This window comes from Cebus imitator, unplaced genomic scaffold (genome assembly GCF_001604975.1).
Source record: "Cebus imitator isolate Cc_AM_T3 unplaced genomic scaffold, Cebus_imitator-1.0 Scaffold261, whole genome shotgun sequence".
NCBI classification, from domain to species: domain Eukaryota; kingdom Metazoa; phylum Chordata; class Mammalia; order Primates; family Cebidae; genus Cebus; species Cebus imitator.
In genome coordinates, this window is record NW_016107576.1 from 636,471 (window position 1) to 651,825 (window position 15,355).

Sequence of the window (15,355 nt, forward strand, 5' to 3'; positions counted from 1 at the left end):
GGTTCAAGCGATTCTCCTGCCTCAGTCTCGTGAGTAGCTGAGACTACAGGTGCGCACCACTATGTCTGACTAATTTTTCTGTATTTTTAGTAGAGATGGGATTTTACCATGTTGGCCAGGCTGGTCTTGAACCCTTGACCTCAGGTGATCCACCCTCCTCAGCCTCCCAAAGTGCTGGGATTACAGGCGTAAGTCACCATGTCAAGCCGATTAGAATTCCTTAAGTCCAAACTTTCCCCCCTCTAGTTTTGAAGTTATAGGCTTTACTTCTGTAAGTAGTTCCTCTGAAATCAGAACATGCATACTTTAACCTAACCTAGAAAAAAATTCTACATTTACTATCTTTATAAGCTTCTCAAATATGCAAAGAGCTAAGAGTGTTTTAATGTCTATCATCACTTCAACTTTACCAGCTATTATTTTTGAACTCCACAAGTTATACTTCATTATTTATTTGTGTGGTTTTCACAGCGGTATGTGTTCAGATTTACCTGTCAGTTTGTCTTTTACTTTACTCAATATCTTTTCTGTATCTCAGACTTTCCTTTTCAAATAATTTTCCTTCTTCTTTAAGACATGCTGAGCTCTGTTATTGAGGTTTTTGATTTAAACTTTCTCAGTGTTTATTTAAACTGCCTCTTTTGTCCCCATGTGGAAAAATAGTGGTGGCAGAGAAAGTCAGTATTACTGAATATCCATGTGATTCTCTGTATTTCCCAGTTTCCCTTGCAGTTAGTTTGGGAACTTGTGACCTATTCTGGCCAATGAACTATGACTAGAAGTGACAAATTTCACTACTAGACAAAGGCAGCTGGGACCTGTGCTCCTGTGCATCCCCTTTCCCTTCTGAGTGATTTCACAAGTCCCTACAGCACTGGATGCTGCAGCTACAGAGGGCAGCACTCTCTCAGCCTGAGTCCCTAGTAATGGTGTGAGCAGAGGTCCACACAACCCATACTGGATGTGTAACATGAGAGATAAATATACTTGTTAGCCACAGAGGTTTCAGAGTTAATTTGTTACCAAGGCATAATGTAACATATTCTGACCAAATAATTTTAATGGATAAATAACTCTATTTGAGAGTTATTCTCTCAGTACATTATAAATATTTTCCTACAATTTTCTGTCTTATATTTTTGTTGCTGAGAAGCCAGTTATCTAATTGCCGTTCCTTTATTGGCTGTTTTATTTTCTCTTCAGCTAATTTTAATGTCATCTATTTGTCTTTGGCATTCTGAAGTTTTCTAACAATGTGTTTAGGGGTGTGTGTGTGTGTGTGTGTGTGTGTGCGCGCGCGCGTGCGTGGATATTTTGAGGCTTTGGAATCTGAGGTTATCTTTAATCAATTCTAAAAATGTCTCATTCATTGTCTCTTCAGTTATTGCCTCATCCTCTCCTCTGTTATCATCTCTTAAAAAATTTTGGTTACAGGTGTTGAAGCATCTCACGTTGCCCTGCCTTCCAAGCCCCTCAACCTCTCTGTCATATTTCCCAGCCCCCATCTCCTTCTGCTGCATGTAACGTCTTCTGGTCTCTAATTACCACTCTTGAATTATCTCTTCAGCTGTGGACCTGTCCCCTATTACCTCTTCCACTACGCTTTTAATTTCAATCTGTTTATTTTTTAATTATATATAAGTTCTATTTTGTTCTTTTTCAGATATGATAGACATTTTTATGGTCTCTTTCTTCTTCCTTGCATTTATATTTCCATTATATATTTTAGTTTTAAATTTATCCTTACATTTAAAAGTTCTATATATTTTATTACTCATGTTAAGTTCTTTAGGATAGAAGTCCTCTCTCTATATTTGTACTTGTATTTTTATTATTTCAGATTGTTTATATACCTTGGGATATAAGAAACATACCCCTGGGTCCTTCCCTGTCCCTAGATGTCTGATGCTGGTTCACCTTTAGAATACCCACTATTGTAAGTAAACCAATATCACCTTATATTTGCTATTTAATGTATCTTTCTCTTGTCAGTGAGCTTGTCTTCAATTGGTCATCCTTCTACAAAAACCTTCATTATTTTAATTCAGAAGATTTATAAATCTTTCTAATGCCCAGAGACCTACCCCTCTTTCCATATTTCTAGACTGCAGCTGTGTTTTGGAGAATGTCCAAAAGTTTGACCTTTGGATAAAGGGATGAGGCTGTACAAACTTTTGCTTCTTTATACCATCTGCGTGGGAATAAAAACTTCTATAAAGGAAGAAATAAAGGAAGGAAGGAAGGAAAACAATTTTTAGAAAATCTGTAAATGCGTCCTTCCCACTAAGAGGACATGAGGGCAGGTATCCTGCATTTTAGGGATGACTTTTCAATGACTAGGGGTGGTTTCCACAGAGAATTCGGCTTCCTATCCATATACTACTATAAATCTTGGTATATGAACTACCTAAAATTATCCTGCATTTCTAACTGATTTATAGCTAATAATATATGTCACTCCAATTCTTATAGTAAGTATAGGTATCACCTATTTTGTAAACTCTTTAGACTGTAATGTTCATTTATTACCTATAAGAAAAGAGATTCCACACTGAGAAGAAGAATGAAGAGGAGGAGGAGGAGAAAAACTATCACAAATAATAATTCTGGACTTGTTTTAAGGTATACACTTGGCCCTTCCACACATGTAGTGTGATGACTAACAGCCCAAGTGTGAACCTCAGGTGTCCCAATGTTCACAAGGATGACAACCTTACCAGTATTTGCAGGTTTAAAATTTAAAGCATATGGATCCATCATCAATATCAGCACATAAAACCTACTTTAGTCACTTATCAAAGTTTCTACTGTCCAACACCTACCAAATTTTGACTGAAGGAGCTAATATTTATAAAACATTGTTGAATGAAATGCAGTTTATCTGTATTAGTTCCGGTGGCTTAAAACAACAGAAATTTATTCTCTTGCAGTCTGAAGGCCAGAATTCTGAAATAAAGGGGCTGGCAGAGCCACCCTCCCTCTGAAGCTTCTAGAGGAAGATCTTTCCTTGCCTCTTCCAGCTTCTTGTAGCTCCTGGTGTTCCTTTCCTCGTGACAGCACAACTTTAGTTCCTGCTTCTGTCTTCCCTCTGTGTCTCTTTGTCTTCACATGGCATTCCCTTCTTTTGTCTCTCCTCTTCTTACAAGGACACCAGTCATGTTGGATTAGTATCCACCCTACTCCAATATGACCCTAATTACATATGCTATAACCCTATTTCCAAATAAGGTCACATTCTGAGGTTCTGGGGGTTAGGACTTCAACATATCTTTTTGGGGGTCACGATTCAATACATTAACACTATCTGTTCTTCCAGAGAGATTTTTATCTACCAAATAAGCTTGGATCCTACTGTCTTAGAAACACATGAACTGGCTTTCTCTGGGCTGTGTTTTGATGTCATGTTTTCAGCTTTTACTAAGCTGAGCAAGAAGAAATGGCTTAATGAATGGTACTATTAAGTTCACTAAATAAAATTCACTAAGAATCATACCTAATTTGATTTTTTTTCAGAACTGGTACATTTTTCCCCTTGAATAACTATTAGGTTTTCTTTTAGAGTCAATGAAAATCATATATCTAATTACATGTTTCTTTTTGATTTGGTTGTCAGGAAGCTTAAACATTTCGCTGTAAGTTAATTTTAATAACTTTGTGGGATGCTACAGTTACATATCTTCATTTTTCACTTCTCTTGTGTTGGTACTTTCTTCCTGATGTTAGTTTTTTAAATTGCTTTTCATATTATTACAAGTCCCAATACTTTGTGGAAAAAAGTGGGTAATAAGTAGGAAAAAAGAATTATGAATCTCTTCCTGAGTCTCTTCCTTATTCATAGCAAATTTTCCCCTGACCCAGCTCATCCCTCATGGAGTGACTAACCGAACATTATAAGCCATCAATATTAGTTCTCCAGTTTACAGCATAAGTGGATGATTCAAACAGTACTCAGATAAACAGAGGGAAAAACAAAAAAAATCACTCCCTTTATTCTTGAGCAAATCTTACTGATTTCCTTCAGAAAGTTTTGGTGGATTTTTTTTTTTTTTAATCTGGAAAAATAAAATCACAGAACCCATGCAACAGTAAAAATAAGAGAAATCTAGAAAAGCAGAGGAATCAAATGAGAAGAAATTAAATCACTGAAAATCACATTAAAAGCATCAAGGAGTAGAATTTAAACTGCAGAAAGCTGAACATGAAGGGCAAGCTATTGAAGAAAATAATCACATGGAATTTGGTGGAAAATGACATGGAATGAAGGTGATCAGAAAGGAGATGAACGATGTAGACCATGGGCAATGGAGAACTAAAATTTTAGTGGCTGTTATCTTTGAAGATGTGAATGAGCAAACGGAAATGAAAAAATTACATGATAGAAGAATGTTATGAACTAAAATAGGTTTTCAAATTGAATTTTGAAAAGGCTCACCATATTCCTATCAAATTTAATAAAAACTTTTTTCCTAGAAGTTTAAGGACTAAAATAAATACAGTCCTATAGTCATCTAGGTGGAAGGAAAAAGGTCATCTTCGTAAACAAAGAAATCAGGAATATTCTAAGAAATGTTAGATGCTAGAAGAAAATGGAACAATGGTTAACAAACATAGGAAGAAAAAAACATTCTATACCTGGTCTAACCACCTTCATGTGTAATGGTGTCAGAAATAAATTCTCAAACATGCAAGAATTCAAGAAAAATAGAATTTATGAACTTCTGAAAAATCTGTCAGAAAAAAAATTAAGACAGTAAACAGATAAGTAACCATAAAATAAAATTTATGAATGAGAAAGTCATGATGTACAAAAGGTTGAGCCATGAGCTTTAAGTCTGCTACACATATTTAAATAATTGGCATTTTAGGTAATATAGTTGTTTTAATACTTAAAAGAAAAATTACATAATATAAACCATAATATTTTGATGACAATAGACTGAAACAAGAATCATATTTGCTCTCCAAACTAAGAGATGGGAAGAGAAGAATTTAAGTAGACTGGTTTCATCATTTCCTCATCATTGCATTTCTAAACTTAATTGAAAGACACAAATGTTAGCATGTTATTTAAAACAGACTTTACAACTCCCCAATTGCCAGAGTGGGGTAGGTGGACTTCTTAAACAGCTCCCAGTTGTCCCTACCTCCTGGTATTCATGCCCTTGTGTTAGTTTAGGCCTAATTACTTGCCTTTACCAAAAAGAATGTGGCAAAAGCAACAGGATTTCCCATCTGAATTTGGGCTACAGGGGGCTAGGACTTCTGTCTTGCTTACACTCTTACTCTGACTCTTCCCGCATACCCCTTGCTTTGATAAAGCCAGCCGCCATGCTGTGAGCTACCCTGTGGAGAAGCCCATTTGGCAAAACTCAGGCCTTCAGTTGAACAGCCCATAAGGAACCAAATGTGGCCTCCAACCATATGGGTGAGCTTGAAAGCAGATCCTCCCCAAATCTAGCCTTCAGTGGAGAAGAGCCCTGTCCATTACCTTGATTATAGCTGTGTAAGAAACCCTGAAGCAGAGGATTCAACTAAGCCACACCAGGACTCCTGACCCACAGACAGTGTGAGATAATAAGTGTGTGTTGTTATAAGCTGCTAAGTTGGGGTAGTTTGTTATACAGCAATAAATAACTAATGACAAATGTTTTCCTTGATCAGACTCTAGTCCTTCTCCTCTAAGCCCTCTTCTTGACAAGTTACCAATCTTGGCCTATACAGACTTGTACAAAAACTAACATGCTTTCTAACAGTTCAAGGCCACATCCTTAGGTGAACATTAGCTCCTCTTAAAGTGCCTCACTGAGAAAGCTCAAGGGTGCCAAAATAATTTACTCTTTGTTTTAGCCAACACCTGGCAGTAGGCCCCTGACCACTCTTTCTTAGAACATTTAAATGGCTTGCAACTTTGACGCCTTCCTGTCTCTCTGAGATGTACATGTATCTCCTACAACTCAGGAGTGTCTTTCTCAAGGACCTGAAAGCCATTACTTTGAAATATAATCATCCAGAAGAATAGGGCCTCTGTCTCCCAGTCTGTAGGAAGATAGAATCCTAACTCCTGTAACTATAACCTAGAAAAAAAGCCAGCTAGAAACAGCTGGCTTTACCACTTTATGATGTGCAATCCTTTGTAATGTTTCACTTCTCTGACTCTCGTGAGCACTCACTCACCCCTTGTCCTATTCCTGTTTTAGGTGGTCATCTCTGTACAAATCAGAGTTCAGTTCACGCTGAATGCTTATCTCTGTTGTAATGGTCATTACTGATTAAAGTCTGTCCTGGTCACTTTAACTATTGTCCATCTTTGTTTATCTTTGACACTAAAATGTGGAGGAAGAGAAAAATTAAACCAAGACAAAACAAAAACAAGGAAAGCACAGATCGTAAGCAAAAGAGCAAAAAAGAACAATGCGAATTCAAAAAATAAACACATGAATGAGATAATAAACATATCTAATTCAAATAATTTCAAGTGGGATACAATAAGCTATTAAAAAGCATTACATGGAACAAAGAAAGTCACTTTATAATGGCAAATGACACAACTCACAATAAAGAAATTACTAGTATAAATGTTTATGTATCAAATAACATAGCATTAAAATACATAAAACAAAACTTCAAGAAATAAGAGAAAACAGCAAGATAAATGTTAAGAGACTTTAACAAATTTCTTTTTATTCTTGAACAATAAATAAAAAATATATATTATATGGAAGATGTTAACAATTATCAAAAAGATTGAGCCAATAATATTATGTAATAGATGCTTAATAAATTATTATTATTTAACCTGAGAGCCTGCAAATAAAAAATACTAATATTTTATGTACTCACGTGATGTGGTTTGGATGTGTTTCCCTGCCCAAATCTCACGCTGAACTGTAATCCTCAGTGTTGGAGGTGGGGCCTTGTGAGAGGTGACTGAATCATGTGGGTGAATTTCTCATTAATGGTTTCCCATCATCCCCTTGATGCTGTCCTCACAAGAGTGAATGAATCCTTCTGAGATCTGGCTGATTAAAAGTGTGGCACCCACTCTCTCTTGCTTCTGCTCTGGCTATATGACCTGCCTGCTGCCCCTTCACCTTCCGCTATGATTTAAACTTTCAGAAGCATCCCCAGAAGCCAAGCAGATGCCAGCATTATGCTTTGCTTCCTGTACAACCTGCAGAACCATGAGCCAATTAAACCTCTTTTCTTTATGAATTATCCAGTCTCAGGTATTTCATTATAGCAATGAAAGAATGGATTAATACCTCATGTAACATTTATAACAAGAAGTCACAAGCACAGGATAAACATTTAGAAAATATATACCATTTAACAGGGATTATTTTAGGAATAGGTTTATTGGCCATTTTCACTTTCTACTTTAAGTTTCTGATTGTTTTAATTTTTTTACCACACAGTGTATTTTCACAATAATAAAAAAAAATCTTTAAATGTTCTGCCCCCTTTCCTCTTTAGAATTTCCCTCAATATTACCAAATCATTCCATTTGCTTTCTTTTCTTTTTCTTTTTCTTTCTTTCTTTTTTTTTTTTTTCTGAGACAGTGACTCACTCTTTCACCCAGGCTGGAGTCCAGTGGCGTGATCTCAGCTCACTGCAAGCTCCACCTCCCAAGTTCAAGCAATTCTTCTGCCTCAGCCTCCTGAGTAACTGGGATTAAAGGCACCCGCTACCACGCCTGGCTAATTTTTGTAATTTTAGTAGACAGCAGGTTTCATCATGTTGTCCAGGCTGTTCTTAAACTCCTGGCCAGTCCTGCCCGCCTCAGCCTCCAAAGCTGCTGGGATTACAGGCATGAGTCACCGCGCCCGGCCTTTTCATTTCCTTATAGGAAGATACTGTATCACTTTTCTTCCAAAGATCAACAATCAATAGTTCCTTCTTCTCTAGGAAAATGTTACATCAGTTGCATCCTCTGAATTTTCACATTTCTGCATCTAGTGGATTCTTCACTTCAAGCTGTCTCCTATTTCCAGTCCTAGAGCATCCTTTCACATTAAGGACCAAGGTTTCTTCTGCCCTTCTTTGCCAAAATTCCCCATTTGCCAAATTTCACAAAATTTCTCCATTCCCAGAATTTTAAATCTACCTCGGTCTATGTTCTAGAATACACAATAAAATGGTCAGATACTAGCTCCATATGCAGAATCACCATGAAAGAGACAGCCACAAAATGAACTGTATTGGTAATTCAAATTCTATAAATGATATTGCCATTCGATTTACAGCATTCCAGGAAAATTTGATATATCTTAAAACTGTGTGGAAAACAGTTTATGTTTATATATAAAAATAGATTCTAGGCTCAGAAAATTATAAACAGATTTTTCATCTGCATCAATGAGCAGTGGGACAACCAGCTCACACAGGACACAGAACAATCCTTTGCTGTGTGGGACTGTCCTGGTCAGTGGAAGGTGTCTAGCATCTTCAACCCCACTAACTATATTCCAGTAGTGTCCTGCTCCTGATATGGATTGGCTCTGTGTCTCCACCCAAATCTCATCTCAAACTGTAATCCCCATGTGTCAAGGGAAGCAGGTATTAGATCATGCAGGCAGTTTCCCCCATGCTGTTCTCATGATAGTGAGTGAATTCTCACCAGATCTGATGGTTTTATAAGTGTTTGGAAGTTCCTCCTTCACAGCACTTCTCTCTTTCTGGCCACCTTGTGAAGATAGTGTTTGCTTCTCCTACCTCCATGATTGTAAGTTTCCTGAGGCCTCCCCAGCCATGCAGAACTGTGAGTCAATTAAACCTTTTCCTTTATAAATTATCCAGTCTTGGATATTTCTTTATAGCAGTGTGAAAACACACTAATACACTCCACAATCACTGGGACAAGTAAAATCACTGCTAAATTTCCAAAAGAACCCCTGGAGGCAGTTCAATCCCAATAGATTCTTGATCTATAAATCCAGAGGCCTCTTTTCTTGTCATTGGCTACCTCTCTAGAGCATTTGACCTATTGAGAAACTGCTCCTCATCTCTTCATCCTCTCTTGCATCCCATGTCACTGCACCCCTGCAGTCTTCCTTTCCTACTTAACCAATTCCTGCCTGGTATCATCATCTAATTTCTCACCTTACCCTGCCCACCCCTGCTGTCCTTCCTTTTTCCTCTCCACATGCTGTTCAACTTCCTCTCCTAAGTAATTGACTCTCAAAGTGCCATTTGTACATGAAAAACCGAAATCCACATTTCCAACTGCCACAACTGCCACTTGGTCACTCACACAGAGAAAGCCTTAAGCTATGCATGTCCGAAATCAAACTGCAGGTCTACCTCGGGAACATTGTGGGTTCAGTTCCAGACCATCTCAATAAAGCAAATATCACAATAAAACAAGTCACAAACAAGATTTGGTTTCCCAGTACATATAAAGGTTATGTGTACACTATACTATATTCTATTCAGTGTGCAATAGCATTCTATCTTTTAAAAACACTTACCTTGATTTAAAAAACACTTTATTGCTAAAAAAAAAATGGTAATGATTTTAAAGCCTTCAGCAAGTCATAATCTGCTTGCTGGTGGAGGGTCTTGCTTCAATGTTGATGGCTGGTGAGTGATCAGGGTGGCAGATTGCTGATGGTTGGCATGGCTGTGGCAGTTTCTTAAGATAACAGTAAAGTCTGCCACATCAATTGACTCTTCCCTTAAAGAACGATTTCCCTGTGGCATGTGATGCTATTTAACAGCATTGTTTACCATAGTAAAACTTCTTTCAGAATTGGAGTCAATCCTCTAAAACCTTGATGCTGCTTTATCAGCTATGTTTAGACAGTATTCTAAATTCTTTGTTGTCATTTGAACAATGTTCATAGCATATTCACCAGGAATGGTTTCTATCTCAAGAAACCATTTTATTTGCTCAATCATTAGAAGCACCTCAAGTTTGATTATGAGATTGCAACAATTCAGTCATATCTTTAGCTTTCACTTCCAATTCTATTTCTCTTGCTATTTCTATCACATCTGCAGTGACTTCATCCATTGGAGTCTTGAATCCCTCAAAGTTATCCACGGGGCTTGGAATCAGTTTCTTTCAAACTCATGTTAGTGTTATATTTTTACCTCCTCCCACGAATTATGAATGCACTTAATGGCATATAAAATGATAAATCTTTTCCAAAAGGCTCTTAATTACTTTGTCCAGCTATATCAGAGGAATCACTATCTGTGGCAGCTATAGCCTTATAAAATGGATTTCTTAAATAATAGGAATTGAGAGGCAAATTTGCTGCTTAATCCGTGGGCTGCAAAATGGATGTTGTACTAGCTGGCATGAAAACAACATTCATCTTCTTGTACATCTCCATCAGAGTTCTTGGCTGAGCAGGTGCACTGTTAGTGAGCACTAATATTTTGAAAAAAATCTTTTTTTCTGAGTAGTAGTTCTCAATAGTAGGCTTAAAATATTCAGGAAACCATGATGTAAAGAGATAGGCTGTTACCTAGGCCTTTTTGTTTCATCTATAAAGCACAAATAAAGTCAATTTAGCATAATTCTTGAGGGCCCTAGAATTTTCATAAGGGTAAATGAAAATTGGCTTAAACTTAAGGTCACTGGGTGCACTAGCCCCTAATAAGTCTGTCATTTGAAGCTCTGAAGTCAGGCTTTGACTTCTCTCTGGTTAGAGAAGTCTTAGATGGCATCTTCTTCCAACAGAAGGCTATTAAGTCTACATTGATAAACTGCTGTTTATTGCAGCTGCCTCCATCTATCTTTGCTAGATCTTCTGGATAACTTGTTACAACTTCTCCATCAGTACTTGCTTCTTCACCTTGTACTGTTATGTAATGCTTCTTTTCTTAAACCTCGTGAACCAAACTCTGCTAGCTTCAAACTTTTCTACGGTTTCCTTACCTCTCTCAGCCTTTAGTTAGGGCCCTCCTCCAGACTAGGCTTTGGCTTAAAGGAATGTTGGGGCTGGTTTGATCCTCTATGCAGACCACTAAAATTTTCTGCATATCAGGAATTAGGCTGTTTCACTTTCTTATCATTCAGGTATGCACTAGGATAGCCCTTTTAATTTCCTTCAAGAACTTTTTGTTTGCATTCACAATTTGGCTAAGTGTTTGGCACAAGACGCCTAGCTTTTGGCCTATCCGGGTTTCTGACATGCCTTCCTCACTAAGTTTATCATTTCTAGCTTTGATTTGAAGTGAGAGAAGTATGACTTCCTTTCACTTGAACACTTAAGAGGCCACTGTAAGGATATCAATTGGCCAAATTTCAATATTGTTGTGTCTCAGGGATAGGGAGGACCAGGAGATGGGGAGAGGCAGGGAACAGCTGGTAGACGGCGCAGTCAGAACACACACAACATTTGTAGATTAATGGTCTTCGTCTGTGGCACCCTAAAACAACTGCAATCATAACATCAAAGATCAATGATCACAGATCACCATACCAGATACAAAAAAATGAAAAAGTTCAAAATATAACAAGAATGCCCCAAATGTGACAGGGACATGAAGTGAGCACATACTGCTGGAAAATTGCACCAACAGACTTGGTCAACACAGGATTGCCAAAAACCTTTAATTTGTGAAATAAACAAACCACACTGTCTATGAACTACAATAAAGCAAAGCACAATAAAATGAGGAAGACCAGTAGTTCTCTTCCTCCAAAACCTGTTATTCCATCAGTTGTATCTATTTATGAGAATGGCAACATCATCTACTTAATCTAGAAATAACAATGATTCGTTCTTCCTTTGGTACATCCCATTGATTGCACTCTCTGTCATTTTCTCTATCTCATGGCAACATAGTGGCCTTTCTGTCAATGTAGTTCAAGCTATCCTTGTCAGTAGCTTAAAGTATTGTCACAGCCTCCTAATTGGTACTTCCACTGCAATTTATTTTTTGATACTTACACAAAGGGAATTTCTGCAGATCATAATAGTAGCTAACATTAATTGCCTATCATATGCCCGGAACTATACTATGTGCTTCCTGTCTCTTTTAATATGCACAGCCACATCATAAAGTCAGAACTTTTTTTTTTTAACTTTACAGATGAGGCAAAAGAGGTTTGGGGAGATTAAAGAATTTACCTAAGTTCACAGAGGTAGCTCAGAAATTACAACACCAGGAATCCAAGGTCTTTGGCTTCTAAAAACCCTGTTTGTTTTTGCTTTCTTTGCTTCTAACCTGTTTGCAATCTTCAATGTCTATTCCTATCCCATCTGCCTTTCCCTTCTCCTTCCATTCTTCCAACCCATGAGTCCTTCTTTTGGTTTTACTTATTTCCTTAAAGATTTACTTGTTAGCCATTTCAAGGAAGTCCTTCACTGCAGGCTCCTCTTCTTCCACCATGTCCACATCTGTCCCCAGCCCTCTTTCTCTCCAGTCTCTCTTCCCAGCTGCTAAGAGAGGCTGGAAAAAGAAATGAATACACAGGATAGCTCCAACCTCTGCAGATGCAGATACACAAAACTCCCTGCATCTTTAGCTTTTCTCTCTCAGGGTTGCTTTACGGTTCTTATATAATGAACCAATCAAGTACAAAGTGCCTTGTAAAGAGAGCTATAAAGCACCCTGCACGTGTAAGGTGCAACTAACTATTCACCCTCCTTTTACATGCTCAGGGCTTCAACTGAGTTACTCTGTGAGCAAGAATATTCTGTGTGCATCCAAGCAGAGAATGGCACATGTGTGTTCAAGGTGAAGGGAGAATAGAGCCCTAAGTAATATTGATGTTGGCCAGGAAAATCTCTACTTAACATTACTGCCAGAGTCTAGCTTAAAACTTCATTGAGGTTGTCATAAACGAGTAAGACAGGAAGAAAATAGTATCATCTCACTTAAAAAATCTCTCAATGAGGGTTCCCCTCCCCCCAGCACCTCGAAGTTTTAAGTTTTTGCAAACATCCTCCCTTGCATTCACAAGGTCCTGCCCAGGTTCCTGTCCCTTCTAGTACCGGCCGTCCCTCTCCCTGGGGGCTTCCGCCGCTCCGACCCCCGCCGACCCGGGGTGGACTACAACTCCCGGCGTGCCGCGCGCGTCCGGCCGGCTGCTCCGGGGCTTTGCGCGTGGCGGCCACAGAGCTCCGCGCGGGGCAAACCTCCCGGCGCGGCCATGCGGGGAGGTAAGTGATCCGCTTGTGCGGCCAGGGCTTGGGAAGGCGTCCGTCCTCTCCTCTCTCCAGGATGAAAAAAACAAACGAAGAATGCCGCAATGGAAACCGCCCTGCCCTCCCTCATCTCGGCCGTGTGTCCAGTGCTCCTGCACCTCCTGCACCCACGGGCGTGGGCTCTCACCCTGGCGTGAAACTGGGGGCAGAAGCGAGCCCTGCCCCACGGAGAGCCGGGGCTCGCCTGGGGCTGCCGGCAGGGCTCGGGGAGCTGCACGGGGTGGTGGCACGACTCGGCCGGGTGCCCCGCGAGCGCCACACCTCCACACTCCACTTTCCAAAGACCGGCTTCCCCGGGAGCCCCCACACTAAGCGCCGGCGAACCGTCTCTCCGTGAAAGTCTTAGCCAGAAACTTTCCCCGCTCTGTCGCCAGTGCCACAGAGAGTCGTGTGGCTCTCGGCCCGCGCGGCTGGTCCCAGAGGCAGCCCAGCGTCTTCAGTCCCCACCGTCCCATCTCCAGGCCAGTTCTCACTTGTCCCTGAGACGCCATTCCCGGCGCGGTGAGGTCGGCTCTGCCCTCGGGCAGCTTCAGGCTGGACGCGCCTGGGGTCGGATCCCGGGAGGCCGGGACTGGCGGCTCCTTTGGGACTCCCTAGGCGAGTCCTTTTTGCCTGGGGAATGAAAGCTGATCTGGAAAAGAAGCCAATCAAAGTCAACAGCTTCCAGCCCTTCCAGACCGCCTCCCCTCCCACTACCTGAGCTCATTCCCAAGTGGGTCTAAAGTTCTGCTCCAGAATCTTGACACCAAAGTTATTTCAGCATGTAATTTGGAGATTTCAGGATCTCCAAAGTTATCTCAGCATATCCCATAATGTGCTGGATCAGAAGGTCTTGTTTGGTTGCCTCTCTCTCCCCCAACCCCCACACACCGCACACACACACACCCCACATACCTACCACACCCACACACAAAGTACACCACATAGTGCACACATCACACACATTACACACCATACTTTGTGCTACACACTACACACATGTCTTTTTTATCAGCACAGGATTGATGTCAAACAGTTTGTTGGAGGGAGTGTGTGAGTACTAGTGTGTGTATATATATATTTATATTCACAAGTAACAGTTTACTACCAAAGTTAGAAACTAGCTGGTAAGTGAAACCTCCTGTTGTCATAATTTAGAGTGTCTTTGTGGTTTACTTTTTATAAAACGGGATAAACTTCCTACAACATCTTCTGAAACTTTACTCTTGTGTCACAGGCAAACTTTTGATCACAGCAGGCCAGATGGGAGGGGATGTCCCTTTGTATATGTAGGAAGAGATGCTTGGAAAAACTTCAGAGAATCCTTTCTCCTGTGGCCATGTCTAAGGAAGAGCTGGGTGTAGCTACAGTTTCTTTGCTTTTTCCGCTTCAAGAGTGGAGAGCTGAATATGCTTTTGTTCTGAGCAGCAGTGTCAGGACAACCCCCGCTCCCCTGCACACAGAACTCCCAGTCCAGCCTCCTTCCAATTTGGCTTTACTAGGAGAATATATTGTTCAGGAAATTCAGATCAAGTCCAAAAGCATTATGGAATCTGTTGGTGAAAGAGCTCTTTATCTCTATAAGAGTCCATCATTTGAGATCAGCACTGGTGAAAAATCCACATGCCTGATCCATGCTCAGAAGATAGCACTCAAAAATATTTAAACATTTGCAATTGGTTCCTAGATTACTATTGTTTGTTTGCCTTTTCAAGGGAGCAATGGCAAATATTTGAACTCTTTCTAGGCAGTGATCTTCAAGGAAGTCGAAAATTTCTGATATCATTCCTGGATTAAGGACAAATTTTTGACCTTGAAATTCAGGTTCCAAATTTACATCAAAGTTGATCTCCTAGTGTCTTTAAAAATTATTTTTAAAAAGGAGGCAGGCAGTTTTCTCCTCGGATTCTACCCGAATTCTACCGGGTATTACAGCAACAGATAACTTTTTCCAGGAACTTTCTGGGGAACCTGTGTTCTCTGCCGTATCTTGAGTGGTTTTGTTGGCCATCTTGACCTAAAAGTGTCCAAATGAAGAGCCAACCATGTATGTTTCCTGTGTATGTGCAGAACATTTATGGAATGAGGCTGTTCCCCTGGAGAAGTGAAGGGAACTGTGAGAATGACCAGTATAACTTAAACAAAAGATCTTGCCTAGCCTCTCTGCTCCACTTCCCAGTTTTCTGATTTGGTATTTAGAATGATGGCAGGA

General features: G+C 39.9%; 1 protein-coding gene across 2 annotated transcripts in view; it reads left to right on the top strand.

The window, feature by feature from the left end:
* Positions 1–12,926: 12,926 nt before the first annotated feature.
* The window catches only part of SAMD13 (sterile alpha motif domain containing 13), a 54,678-nt gene continuing 52,249 nt past the window's right edge, over positions 12,927–15,355 (top strand). The window contains exon 1 of one of the 2 annotated variants that reach the window (XM_017499812.2): positions 12,927–13,119. In XM_017499812.2, coding sequence (XP_017355301.1) covers positions 13,110–13,119 — 10 coding nt within the window. In that variant the 5' untranslated portion in view covers positions 12,927–13,109. The remainder of the gene's footprint in view (positions 13,120–15,355) is intronic. The other variant, XM_017499811.2, reaches the window with a different exon arrangement.